At 38.1% G+C, this 13,736-nt stretch overlaps 1 protein-coding gene across 1 annotated transcript in view; it reads left to right on the top strand.

The window, feature by feature from the left end:
* Positions 1-13,736, top strand: part of LOC117378444 (solute carrier family 45 member 4) — a 50,656-nt gene extending 36,920 nt beyond the window's left edge. The window contains exons 4-15 of the mRNA XM_033975043.2: positions 1,257-1,445; positions 5,200-5,379; positions 5,758-5,948; positions 6,491-6,674; positions 7,014-7,493; positions 7,776-8,047; positions 8,737-8,898; positions 8,991-9,090; positions 9,200-9,280; positions 9,356-9,486; positions 9,927-9,995; positions 10,097-13,736. Coding sequence (XP_033830934.1) covers positions 1,257-1,445; positions 5,200-5,379; positions 5,758-5,948; positions 6,491-6,674; positions 7,014-7,493; positions 7,776-8,047; positions 8,737-8,898; positions 8,991-9,090; positions 9,200-9,280; positions 9,356-9,486; positions 9,927-9,995; positions 10,097-10,432 — 2,375 coding nt within the window. The 3' untranslated portion in view covers positions 10,433-13,736. The remainder of the gene's footprint in view (positions 1-1,256; positions 1,446-5,199; positions 5,380-5,757; positions 5,949-6,490; positions 6,675-7,013; positions 7,494-7,775; positions 8,048-8,736; positions 8,899-8,990; positions 9,091-9,199; positions 9,281-9,355; positions 9,487-9,926; positions 9,996-10,096) is intronic.

The raw sequence follows: 13,736 nt of genomic DNA, 5'->3' as shown, positions 1-13,736 counted from the left end.
TACCTGTTCTTAGACACATTCAGTCATTTTGTAGGACAATTGAGTCTCTAATCAAACATTATAAATCATTTTCAAAGCTGTCATCTTTGTTTTAAAAAAGGCAGTACAACACAAGATGTTACTTCATAATACTATTTAAGTAAAAGTAAAAGTATGTAGATGTAAAACTTATACAAATACTGTATACTGAACATATTTGAAAGCTCATTGCACTGATTAGCTGGCACACTGATTGTTTTTTTTTTCTTATTCATTTGTCCGTCCTTCTCAACACATAATCTTGTCAAATAGTTGCAATGCTACAGAGCAGGTTTCCCATTACATTTAGCCCCATTTGTTAATATAGTGGGATTTGGTTGTCTATTATTCATCTTGTATAGCCACCATTAGACCAATTGCTTGTAATGCACTTGCAGGCTTTTTACCACTGGCATGTCAAAAGTTCTAAAGTGAGTAGACACTAATGACTGGAGATTCTGTATTTTCTATTGAGTATTTGCCTTTTACGTACAAAAGCATAGTGTTTATCCATTTACCCACTCAAGCACAAAACTCCTGCGAGACAGCCTACTTTCAGTGGTGAAGAAACCCTATCTCCTGAGTCTTCTAGTCTTTCTCCAGCTCAGACGATTCACTGTCTTGGTCTTTTGTGCTGTAATCCGGTGTAAGCGCTTTCACAAACAGGCTACAGGCAGAAGGTACACTGCCCGTCTGTGAGCTGATCTCATAGATTAGAATAGATGTGACAAATGAATTGCCCTGGGGGATGAATAAAGGTTTTGGATTTGCATCAGAGCAGGTGCCGATAAAGTTCATGTTTTGAGTAACTGAGAAAAACAAATAGGTATATGTAAACAATAACTATTTACGGTGTAAGTGTTAAGTGTATTGTGAAAGTAGCTCTTGTTCCCCCTAGTGGTTGAGTATTTTTATTGTATTATTGAGCTGCTGTGTTATTTCCTATGTGGTGATATAAAGTCATAGTGTCGCACAAATCAATGTGTTCTGTACGCCATTTGAACATTATCATACCTGTCCATTTTTACATGACGTCAGAGGATATTTAAACTTGGTGAAAAGTAACCCAGAACACTCCTGGGTTACTCTTGGCAGAAGTAAACCAGGAAGTCCAGTGACCAACAAAAAAGTAACCCAGAAGTAAACCAGGAAATCTGGTGACCAGACAAAACTGGTCTGACTTATAATAATCAGTATGTTTCCATAGTAATTCTTTATGCTGTTGTGTGTTTTTCCAGGCCTTCCAGAACAATACTACAGCCTTACGTGGTTCTTGAGTCCCGTTTTGGGCCTCATGTTCACCCCTCTGATTGGCTCAGCCAGTGACCGCTGCACCCTGAGGTGGGGCAGGAGACGACCCTTCATCCTGGCACTTTGTATAGGCACTCTCATCGGGGTGGCTCTCTTTCTCAATGGATCATTAATAGGTATTGTATAGCTTACACAATGCATACTTTGTGTTCATGTAACCCCCTATTCACACAAACTTACTTAATGTCCCTTTTCACTACATCCATACACTCCTTTCATTCTCCAGTGTTAAAGTCACACCGTGTAACATTCTGGAGATGGCACGTCATCTGCATGGTTCCATAGAATGAGAAGTTTAAAACCATAGTTGTAAATATTCTTCATTGAGATATATTATGTTTTATGCCATGCTGTGGAACATTATAGCCAAAGGAACAACATTTCCATTAAAACTAGGAGAAGGAGAATTTCTTCCAGGCCAAGTAAGAGTCAGGTTGGGGAGATGCAAGCCTGCTCACAGTAAGGACACATGTTTTTTAGTGCAATTTAACCATCTGTTTTTTGGAGTTACAAAGTTACTGTAAAGTTGCATGGTGGTGCTTTAACCTTAGTCTCCGTTATATACTGTCCAGAATTGTACATGCCCAATTAAACTTCTGGCCCTTCTAACTTGATCTCTAAGACACCCAATAGTTTAAGATGGTACCATTTACCATCCTGTAAACTGTCTAGACTTCACACATTTTCTTGTGGTGTTCTCGCCTGAGTTTACAAAAGCCTCTTTTCCACTGGCACGGTTCGCTTGGGGCCACCTTGGAGCGGGTCTGTTTGGTGTGGCCCCCTCCAGCCAATTTGCGTTTCCATGCTTTTAGCACAGCTCCGGGCTCATGGACGGGTTTCTGCTGTGGAGAACTCTGATATCACCCAAGCATAACTAATATTAATTTGGTAAATAAAATCTAAATTTTACCTGAATTATACTCAGAATTGTGTAGCTGATCTCAACAATTCACAAAAAGACGTTTAGTAATTTCAATTTGTTGGCACTGTGAGACAAAGACAAAGCTTCTTCCAGTTTATTGTCAGCTTTTTCTGCATTTATTTCATTTCTTTGCGCCTCTGTGCCACATTTTAGTGTCTTTTTATGTAATGCATTGTGTTTAGCTCATGTTAGATTCAATATGCACTGGAAATATTATATTATTGATCTTTATACACAAGTGCTGTGCATCCATAAACAGGAAACAGCTGTGGCATTCGTGCTAGGTTTTGTTTTCAAGTTGCTATAACTGGAATGACAGAGGTTTATCACAAGATCAAGTCAGCATTTGGAGAGAAATTATTTTATGTTTATATTTGCTTTTTTGCCATCTTGTTTTCGCCTGACTGTGCTCTCTCTCTCTTCCTGGCCCTTTTTGGAGCTAGTTCCCTCCAGGGAACTCAAATGGAGCAGTACGGTTCACTTTAGACTGTGGAGGCACTTGCAGCCTGAACCTATCCAGTGGAAACGAGGCAAAACTATATAAAAACACACTGGTATTCTCATTCCTATCACAGTTTAAGAGCACTGGAAAGACTTTTATGGCTGTACTCTCAGTAAGAGGATTATGTAACAACGACCACATTAATCTTGGAAAGCAGCATTAAAAGAGGCACATTTTGGCCAAGCTTTTAATAATATGATTAGTAAGTCTGCATCTAAATGATCTGACATTATGGGTTATAACAGCATCCCAATACAATATAAACTAGCAAACATCAGAGGTTTGTCATCTCTGTACCCAAAATATTTACCCAGTACGCACTTGTCATGGGTCATAACATTTGTAATTACGGTAACTGGAACGTCTATTGCCAAAAGCTGTCCCTGTCCAATGGATAAACAGATGTTAGCTCATTACATCATTCAGAGTCACACTAAGGTCATTTGCATACAATCACATTCATTGATTAGCTGTAGGCTATGCTACACAAATAAAGATCTATGCTGGGTCTATGTCAGCTGTTTTTTGCCTCTTGCATAATCAGTTATGTATAAATATGCAAATACATTGTTAACCAGGGTCACATTGGAAAAAGTTAAACAGTAAAGAATATAATGATAAGCTTTGAGAAGAAATGGATATAAAATAAACATTATAGGAATTTGACTACTTTCTTTGTTATTAAATTTACTAGCTGTGCAATATTTGTGGTACAGTTAAGATCTCTTAATTATGAGATATTGACAATTCATCCTTTATAAACACTTCATATTTTTGCTTTGCCAGATTTTTGGTGTTTCAAATGCCAGTCTACACCCATTTAGCCAAGTCCCCTACTTTTAAGGTTTCGTGATGTTATTCAATTATTTCTCTGCCTTGGGGACTTCACACATTCCCAAACCACACCCAAACTGCACCCTGTATTGATTCAACAATAATTAAAACCTGCCATCACATCCTCACCACATAGACCGAACTGCCAGAACACTGGATGTGTCCTGCTGTTAGTTATGGACATGTTGCACAACAGTCATTCTTGGCCTATGAATAAATAGAACAAAGTCAAATTAATTTTGAATGGTGATATAAATAACAATAAACAGGCTGTGTGAGTTTCTGTTAGCTGTATTCTTTGTGCAGTGGTCTGTGCAAAGGTCAAAATTTAGCAAAACAAACCAGTTTACCTGTGATAGGAAAAGAGGAAATGCATATTCATCAATGTAGAGGGTAGTGTATAATTAATCAAAAGGCTTAACTAGATTAGATGCTAGATGAAAATGACCCTAAATCAATGGCTAAATCAAATATATTTGCATTATTAAATTATGTTCTCATAAACTTGTATACAGATATTATAAATAAATATTACACTAAAATGAAATCTACCAAAGCTCCTTCCACACATAGGTCATCTTTTATCACACAGTAGTGATTTTCTAATAATATATATCATTATTTTAAAAAATTACACTAATACTAATGTCAATTTTGTCTCAATAAATTTTGCAACTTAGCCAAAGCGTGTTGCCACTGTGATAGGATAAACATACCTGACAATTAAGTTTTAAATGTAGTAGTAGTTTAAAATTTCTTGTGTTTGAGAACACCATATTATACATGCATTATACTATACACAAATCATGAGAAAATCTTCTATAGTAATCTTAAGAGCCTGCGCCTACGTGTGGTGTGTGTGTTGACATGGGAACCCAGGAGCAGGCAGTTCACAGGGATTTGCTTCCTGTTTGCGTCCTGCTTTCGACCAATCACGTTCAACTTCCTGTCAGCCTGCCTGGCTACCAAGCAGTACCACCCCATTGTCCAAAACCATAGTACACACTGAAGCTGACTCACCCTTTGACTTTTTCTATGAACGTTTCCGAACATTAATGCATTTTGTTCTCATGTCATATTTGGGTCATTCATATCATGTCAAAGCACTAAGCAGCTTATAGGAGGTCAGAGATGATGTGAGGCACATGTGGTTGATGCAGTGCACTGTGGGTAATGTATAGTGATGTGTCCATGCAAAGAGAAACCAAGCTAATCACTTATTGATCATATTTGCAGTTCACTGAGAGTTCATCCAGTCCTACAATAACCAGCATTGTTTTAGCAGCTTAACAGAATTATAAATACAAGCAGATTATTCACACACTGAACAAGAATGAATAACACTGAGATTATGGCTAATTTGATACTAAAAAGGCTTAATAGTTTTGGTTCATTGGTAAACCATTGATTTCACAGTAAAATTTTGACTTGTAGCTTGATGTTCTACTGTGTTTATTCATGTTGTATGCCTCTGTCTTCTTCTTATTTACTACTTATTATTGTAAAATGATACATAATAAACAGTTATACCATTATTGAGATACAGAAGTACATATATGTTACATATTGTTGTAAATTATTATAAAACTGTTTTTCTTCCTGTCTATTGCAGGTCTGGCATTGGGCGATGAACAGGGCAGTCAGCCTATAGGGATTGTCCTGACCGTTTTAGGGGTGGTGGTTTTAGACTTTTGTGCGGATGCGACGGAGGGTCCAATCAGAGCATACCTGCTGGACGTGGCTGACACTGAAGAACAAGACATGGCCCTGAACATCCACGCTGCATCGGCTGGTACGAAAAATGCAACCAAGAAAATATAATAGAAAAAGTTATTAACTCTTTTGTTTTCTGTCCATATGAAGGAAAAAGTTTTATGACATGAAAATGTGGTTCCTAAATATGAATGTATTTTACTCTTTAATAAAAATAAAAATGGCTGCATATATTACGTTGTTTCCCATGTAGTCCTGCGTCAACTTTATCTAATTGTTTAAATGATGGTAGTTACAAACAAAGTTTAATCTACCATACAGTTTGCCAATGTAGTCATAGTTTATTTTCTTCTTTTATTATCAGTTTTCTACAAAAAAAAAAAAGTCAATGGAATGGGTGCCAAAATAAAGTACGTATAGCAGATTTTCATTGAATGACTTTATATGTGTCCATTAGGTCTTGGTGGTGCAGTGGGATATGCTCTGGGAGGTCTGAACTGGACCCACACGTTTTTGGGAGCAGCCTTTAAATCGCAGGAGCAGATTCTGTTCTTCTTTGCAGCGATCCTCTTCACCGGGTCTGTGGTACTGCACTTGTTCAGCATCGAGGAGCAGCAGTACATGCCCCAGCATGACCGTCTTGATCAGGTTAGTTCATTATGCACCTTGTATAATATTTTTTTTTAAATAAGTTATTAATTAATACAATGATGGCAGCTTAGACCTCTGCCAAGGGACTAGGGCCGATCATGCAATGTAATAGAGATTGTGCCTAGTATTACTTCATACTCACCATCTCCTAGCTCAACAACCCCTGAAACCCCTTTCTCTTAAATGCCCTAAAACATATCTGAGGACTTCGGGGACCGGCCTGCTGCTGGTGCTTACAATCGGAACAAAACATGGGGAATTAGTGTTTCAGTTTTATGGAGCTAAAACCTGGAACAATCTTCCTGAAGATGTGAGACAGGCCTCTACTTTGATGGTTCTCTTTACCTGTTCATATGACTAAAAGGTTTTTAGTCGTTCTCTTTTACTGTTAATTTTATGATTATATTTGGATTTGTTAGTGTTGTGATTTTAATGTCTTTCATATTCTGTAAAGCACTTTGAATTACTTTGTGTATGAATTGTGCTATTTGTGCTTTGTGTATGGATTGTGCTATACAAATAAAATTGCCTTCCTTCAGGAGAGTCCAGATCCCGCCCAGTCTCAATCATTGCCCAATGGGAAGGCAGGATTACTCGCCCCAAAACTGGAGATGATTGGAGAAGATGAAACGATGGACAGTTTTGACCTCTATGACCCTTATGGAGATGACCAATCCGATCATGATATGGACATGGACTTCCTGGAAGTGGAGCTTGTGAGGAGTAAGTGAATTATTGCTTTTCAGTTTGATGAATTAACAAATACATAAACAAACAAATAAATATATTGAATGGATTGGTTAGTTAATATGGAAATTAGCTTTGTGCCTCTTGCCTTAAAGGTGCACCTGGTAAATTTTCTGTTGGAGTGTTCACCACCTGCTTGTCTCCATAAAGATTTTATTTCTTTGCTCTGAATTTTCCACAGCATGGCATTAAGTTTATTTATCTACAGGGAGGCATAGAGGTAGAAGTAGTAGTTTAATATCATTCCTTTGAACATGCTAAGTAAAGCGGTCACATTCTCCAGCTTGCATATCTAATCTACTCCTCTCTCCTCAGGTAAAAGTGACAGTGTTTTGGCCATGGCTGATGCAACCCTGGACCACATAGAACATGACTCTTGGTTTTTGTGCCACTTGGAGCCGTCCATTTTTGCCGATCGCCTGTCTCCGTACAACAGCTCCTCTCCTCCCGCCTCTACCTCCGTCTTCCCTCCCCACCACGCTACGCCTCCCCCGGGTAACGCTAACATCCGTCGCAGCAGCAGCGCAGGAAGTCAAGACCTACTCCGCCCACACATCAACCACCATCACCAACAAACTCATCAAACACACATACCCAAAATATCCCGGTTATCAATGTTTTTGCAAGAAATGGAGAATGATGACGGACAAGAGGCGTTGCTAAATAATCAACTGAATGAGCAGCGTACGTTAAATGGCAGACTGTTAGCGGGTGTAGCTAATGGTGATGGATCAGGTGGCGATGCTAACAAGCTCAGCACGAAAGGTCAAGCTCACCGTGCTGGGATGGTCAAAGGTGAGAATGGCAAGGATTGGATTTTAAATCATAAAAAAATTGAAGATTACACATAGTATGTATATTTTCTGTATATTTTTTGAGAGTATTACAGTAATATGTAGTCTTTATATTTATTAAACTATTATTTATTATTTTATTTTAACATATAGTACACAACAATGAACAACACTGACATATAGAAATTGACATACCAAGAACAATAATTATAAATAGTAAGATGATAATAAAAGTACACAGAACTACTAAAAGCTAATTCTTTACCATCTTGTGTATTTTTAGCTGCCAGTACCGGAGCTGCAGTTCGTCACTCTCGATATCGCCACACCTTTTACAGGCAGCCATCTTGCACTTTCTCGTACTATGGTCGCGTGGGGAGTCATCGCTACCGTTACCGTAGAGCCAACGCCGCTTTCCTGATCAAACCGTCTCGCAGCATGAACGACTTGTACGAAGTGGAGGCCCGACATCGTAGAAGAAACAGGCAGAGGAACAGACATCGTAGTGGAAATACGAACTCTTCCAGTGGGGACACAGAGAGTGAAGAGGGAGAGGTATGTCCACACAACTTAGCAACAAAGAAATATAGTCCAGTAATTTCAACCCTAACTACTACTGTGCCATCGCTGTCTCAGAAGTATTTATATAGTTTTACTTACAATTACCATTTTTTATCTGGGTTGCCTGTTTTTATTCTTTGGCTGTTCTTGAACTTTGTGTTGCAACTCTGTAATTTCCCCATTGTGGGATAAATATCTTATTATATTACTTTGGATTTCACTTCACACCGGTTCAAGTTTGAAACCAGTTTAGTCCTGGTGTATACTTGGTTTGGTCCTGCTCTAGTATTGGTTCAGTTCCTGATTTAGACCCTGGTTTAGTTCCTGGTTTATTTGTTATTCCAATTTATTTTTCAGATGTATTTTTAGACAACAGTGTATGAGAGACACCATTGTCTTCTCTATTAATTGGCACCGCTGCTGTCATTATTGGAAAGACTGCTATTGCACGGGCTACACTTGCACGGGCCACTACTTGTAATAGGCTAGCAGAGAAGGACTTAATTATCTCCTGGTCCAAACAAAGCCTAACTTAAAAATTAAGCCTAAACCATAACTGAAAACAGGAATCTGTCTATAAATTAAACCCAATACCTACATGAATAGCAAATGACTCCTGGTTCCTATGTAGTCTCTTGGACATTTTAGCCTTACATGTTTTGGCTCTCGTCCTTCTCTCTTAGGTTGAGACCACAGTGCGCCTCTTGTGGCTGTCCATGCTGAAGATGCCTCCAGAGTTACTGCGTCTGTGTGCGTGCCACCTCCTCACCTGGTTTTCCATCATCGCCGAAGCTGTTTTCTTTACCGATTTCATGGGACAAGTCATCTACCATGGAGATCCCACTGTACGCCAGTCAATTTGCAGTTTTAATCATTCAACATTTTGATTGGTTTTAGTTAGTAATTTTAAACTTAATATTTGATTTAAATTTTCTAGGCTCCTGCAAACACCACTGAGTTTGACAATTACCAAAATGGTGTTCAAATGGGGTGCTGGGGGCTGGTTATATATGCTCTAACTGCAGCTACATGTTCAGGTAACAATAACTATTATTATTTATAGCATACATCATATGTTGATTTTTGTTTTATTTATTTATTTATTTATTTTATTAATGTGTATGTAATGTGTCCTTTTTCATCCAGCAATTCTTCAAAAATACTTGGACAACTTTGACTTGAGCATAAAGGTTATCTACATCCTGGGAACACTTGCATTTTCTATAGGTACATGGACAAACATCATACAAACATTGTTCACATAGAAACTAAAACATAAACAAATAATTTCTTATTTTATAGGCACGGCGGTCATGGCGTTATTTCCAAATGTGTACGTTGCCATGGTCATGATCAGCAGCATGGGCATTATCTCCATGAGTATTTGCTACTGTCCCTATGCTCTGTTAGGACAATACCATGAAATCAAAGAGGTATGTGTTTTAACTTTCTTAAATCAAATTAGTCTTTAAATGTACCCATACACCACCTTGTCAATGCCCAATCTTGTCTAACCTCAGAAGCAGGCTCGGGCTAGTTAGGGCCTAAAATACCAAGTGATGTAATAGGCCTGCAGTGGCTTTTGGGCAAACTATTAAGCAAGACACTTCACCAACCCTGCCTATGTATGAATGTGGTGTGTGTGAAGGAGTCAGTGGCTCAGATTGAGCAGCCTTGCTTCTGTTACTCTACCCCAGGGCAGCTATGACTTCAGTTGTAGCTGACTACCACCGAGTATGAACTGAATGAATAAATAATGCACAAATCTGTAAATTGTAAATTGTAAAGTGTCTCAAAAAGACTAATATTTTATAATTGTTATGTAATTGATTAATGTAGATTTTTATTTATTTATCTTATTTTTTTTTAACAGTACATCCATCACAGCCCTGGTAACTCAAGAAGAGGCTTTGGTATCGACTGTGCAATCTTATCCTGCCAGGTATAGACCTTTTTAAATAATCACAAATATGCTGAACATTTCCTTTTGTATTTACACTATAAATGTGCTTTATTTTAACTCACTCATTCATTACACTTCAGGTGTACATCAGTCAGATCTTGGTGGCTTCAGCGTTGGGAGCAGTTGTGGAAGCTGTGGGCAGTGTACGTGTCATTCCCATGGTGGCCTCCGGGGGCTCTCTGCTTGGTTTCTTCACAGCCTGGCTCTTGGTGATCTATCCTTCTCCAAACAGCAGTGATGCAGATTCTACCAAAGCATCAGAGAAAAAAGCCTTGACAACACCAGAAAACTCCAATGATAACTCTGTCGCTGTGGTAATCGTCAAAGAGAAACCAAGCTTCTGGAAACTCAACAAAGAGGGGAAGGCAGCTACCACCACCTCTTCAAGTCACACAGAGAATGAGTCTGTACTGTGACGGGTTGAAAAGACGTTCATTGACTTTTAAAAGCCTCCGTCCACATTGCAACAAGACAGAGAGGAGATTTTGTTCCTGGTTCTAGGAAGATGGTTTTATTTCCTAGAACCAGGAACGGGACCAGCATCACACCAGACCAATATTTGAAAGTTAAAATCATTCACTGTCGGCCATCTTTGAAATTCCTTCCACTTCTCCTTGAATGGACTACGGACTGATTAGCTAGAAGTCATTATTAATTTATTGGTGGTGCTTCTATATAAGGAGTTTGTGTCGTGTCTCTCAGGACCTCTAGGAGGTGATACTGAGCCACCGCCTGGAAAAAACAAGATATCTTCAGGGGACTAAAACACACAATCAAAACCAGTAAAGGACACTGAAAATGAACATTTAAAAGCTGCAGATGCAGGAAACCGTTCTTCCTTGCTGTGGAGTTGATTGAATGTCAGCCATTTTCGATGTTTGCTGACGTGGTTGAGAATAAACAACAAAACTGCGTCGTGGGACTCTTGACCACTGCAGTAGCTTTAAGACATTTGGAAGTGGCATTTTTCAAAAGCCTGGATTCGGATCATTGCTGATGCTTGATCCAAAATGTTTTAATATTGCCCTTCCTTATGTTTCTGTCAGGGCAAGTTGATTCAGCTCAAGTAGCCTATACACAAATCAGGCATAACTTAATGACCACTTCATCCTACAAAAGGTGTTCAAAACTTTTAAGCAAGTTTGACAAGGGCCAAACGATGGCTAGATTGCAGTGGCCAGTGTCACTCAAAAGTGGTCCGAGCAAGAATCACTGAGGATGTAAGGAAGTAGTGAAGGCTGACCAAGCTGATTTGAATCGAACGAAGTATAGTTCTTGTATTTGAGAGATGATCTTAACGTTATGCCTGATTGGTGAACATTCAGTTATATTAAAATGTATATTGGGTAATTTCCAGGACAAATGAGCATAGATGCAATATGTGCAGTATACAGGGCATTACAATCTTAAATATTTTTTGACATACATAGACAGATCAAGGTTTATTTTAATTACGTAATTTAGACAAGACTTAATGCTGCATGTCGTACCAAACAAGTGAGGAGACGATCTTCCTCCTCCAGCTTTGATTTAACTTACAGAAGATGCTGTTTAAGCACAACTAGCTGAGCCATTGAGTGTTTAAAAATATGTTATTTTTGAAGTGGCTTCCATCTTTGTTGTGCTCAATGTAAAGTAATGCCTCGATTGTCAGGAATATGTAGCCTATAAGTACGACAGGGTTGACTTTTAAGTGTGAGTTGGTTCCACTGTATTTTGGGCCAAATTTAATCAGGAAAGAAGTCATGTTGTATGGCTTGTGTTGTGCGTGAATGAAGGTTTACAAAAGGATAGAAAGAGAGCTTGGTGGAGGCACAGGGTTTATTATATGCTAGTTATAGCAGTTACAAAAAATATGGAAATGTTGGTTTTTACATGGAGGAATACTTGCGTTGAATTAGGTATTTCAATATTTGGGCTTTTTAAAAAATACTATTGTTTGGGTGGCTGAAAACTGCCACAGGGTTTATTTAGAATTTGGGAGGTTGTTGTATTTGAAACATTCATAGTGATTGTGTTTTGTGTTTTGACAAATCAGACCATTCGTTGCAATAACAGCCTTTTAAAAAAAAAAAGAAAAAAAAGAAAAAAAAAGGTGAAAAATTAAGATCAGAATTATATGGGTTGACAAGGGTTTGCAAATTTGTATTTGGTAAAGGCTATGAGTTTTAACATGCAAATACGTTGCAGTGGTGAATGTTAGCTGAAATTAATCTTAATTTTACTGTTGGTGGTTTTAAGGATAATTCATTTAACAGAGAAGTTCTCAAAAGTTGTGATTCCTATTTTTAACATTCAGGTACATTCAGTTAATCTCAATGCAGATTACAGCAATATTTTGGCTTTGAAATTATCAAGATCTTTGTGGTTTTCAAGGGAATCATAATCCCTGGAGTAAAAACAGACAAGGACAAACTCGTATAATAAACCTATAGAGATTTTGGTGGTTTTGCATGTGGCAACAGCAATATGCATGTGACACCAAAGTATGTAGAAAAGTCACTTGAGCTTCTTGTCCTGATTGGTTGTTAGGGATGTGTGTGCTGCAAAATGCATGGCTGGATGTTTTTGTCTTTTGTTTAAAATTGTTGAAGTCTTGACTTAAAGTAGTCTCAGTACACTCTTAAAATCGCATGTGACTTCTGATGTTTTTGCACAGCTCACCTCAGTTGTTAGAAAGACACTCCCTGTTTCTAAGGCAACAACCGCCATACTTGAAGTGTTCCCATGCAGTTGTACACGTCTCGTCCCAAGCATTTTTCTACGTAAAAATACAAAATAGACTTTATACATAGACTGGGGAATGTCCTGACAGCATTGGCCTCTCGCTTGGCATGCTGGGAAGTTGAGTTCTTGGTTCTTGATTCCATCTTTATGAATGAATGTGAAGTGATTGAAAAAACCAGGAGGGTTGCACCAAGTTTGCACATGTTAAAAAGTTACAATAGCATTGTCTTGCAAAAGGAAGAACTGTGGATATTTATTTTTTGAGCTTTCTTGTCTGTATAAGAGACACTTTCCAAATGAATAATGAAACCTGATCCAATTTGCTGTTCTGGAGGTTGTTACTAAAAGGTGTGTTTAACTGTCATCTCAGTGTTTGTTGTTTAAAATCAAAACCGGTTTACACTTTTTTTCTTGATGGCTGCAATACAGAAAAGATATTTGTATTAATCTTTACACTCTAATTTGTGATTTTTCGTTCAAGGCAGGGCCATAAAACCACAAGAGTTTGCACTTTTCCCGTGGAGGCCATTTTGGCTCCAACAGGCATCCGAAACAGGTGCTCCTAGTGCCAGCTCAAATGATCTCTGAATGTTGAGTTTGTTGTCACTAATGGCAACGCAGGGGCAATGTAATGTTAAATAAATCCACCTCAGCCTGGTTTAGTTTTGCCTTCAATGAGATGAGAAAGTTGCCTATATTATTCTTCGAACTTGAGAGGTCGAATCAAGATTACTTAAAGAATGGGAAAGCACGTATGCGCAGTGTACTATAATATATATGCCTTGTTATTTTGAAAAAGAAGATGTAAATATACTTACTCCTCTTTTAGTTTCTTCTTTTTTGCTGCTATAAAAAGATGATTATTTTTGTTAGTTTTGTTTTCTATATAAAGACTGTATATATCTCTATGTATGTAAATATGCTTGAGCCTTCATATGTAGGACTCTGGATGAACACTGTATTGAACGCACCTTTAAAATCTGTTCAACTAAA

The sequence above is a fragment of the Periophthalmus magnuspinnatus genome, chromosome 11, assembly GCF_009829125.3.
Source record: "Periophthalmus magnuspinnatus isolate fPerMag1 chromosome 11, fPerMag1.2.pri, whole genome shotgun sequence".
Lineage (NCBI taxonomy): Eukaryota > Metazoa > Chordata > Actinopteri > Gobiiformes > Gobiidae > Periophthalmus > Periophthalmus magnuspinnatus.
Note: the sequence above shows the minus strand (reverse complement) of the source record. Positions and strands in the feature narration are given on the sequence as shown.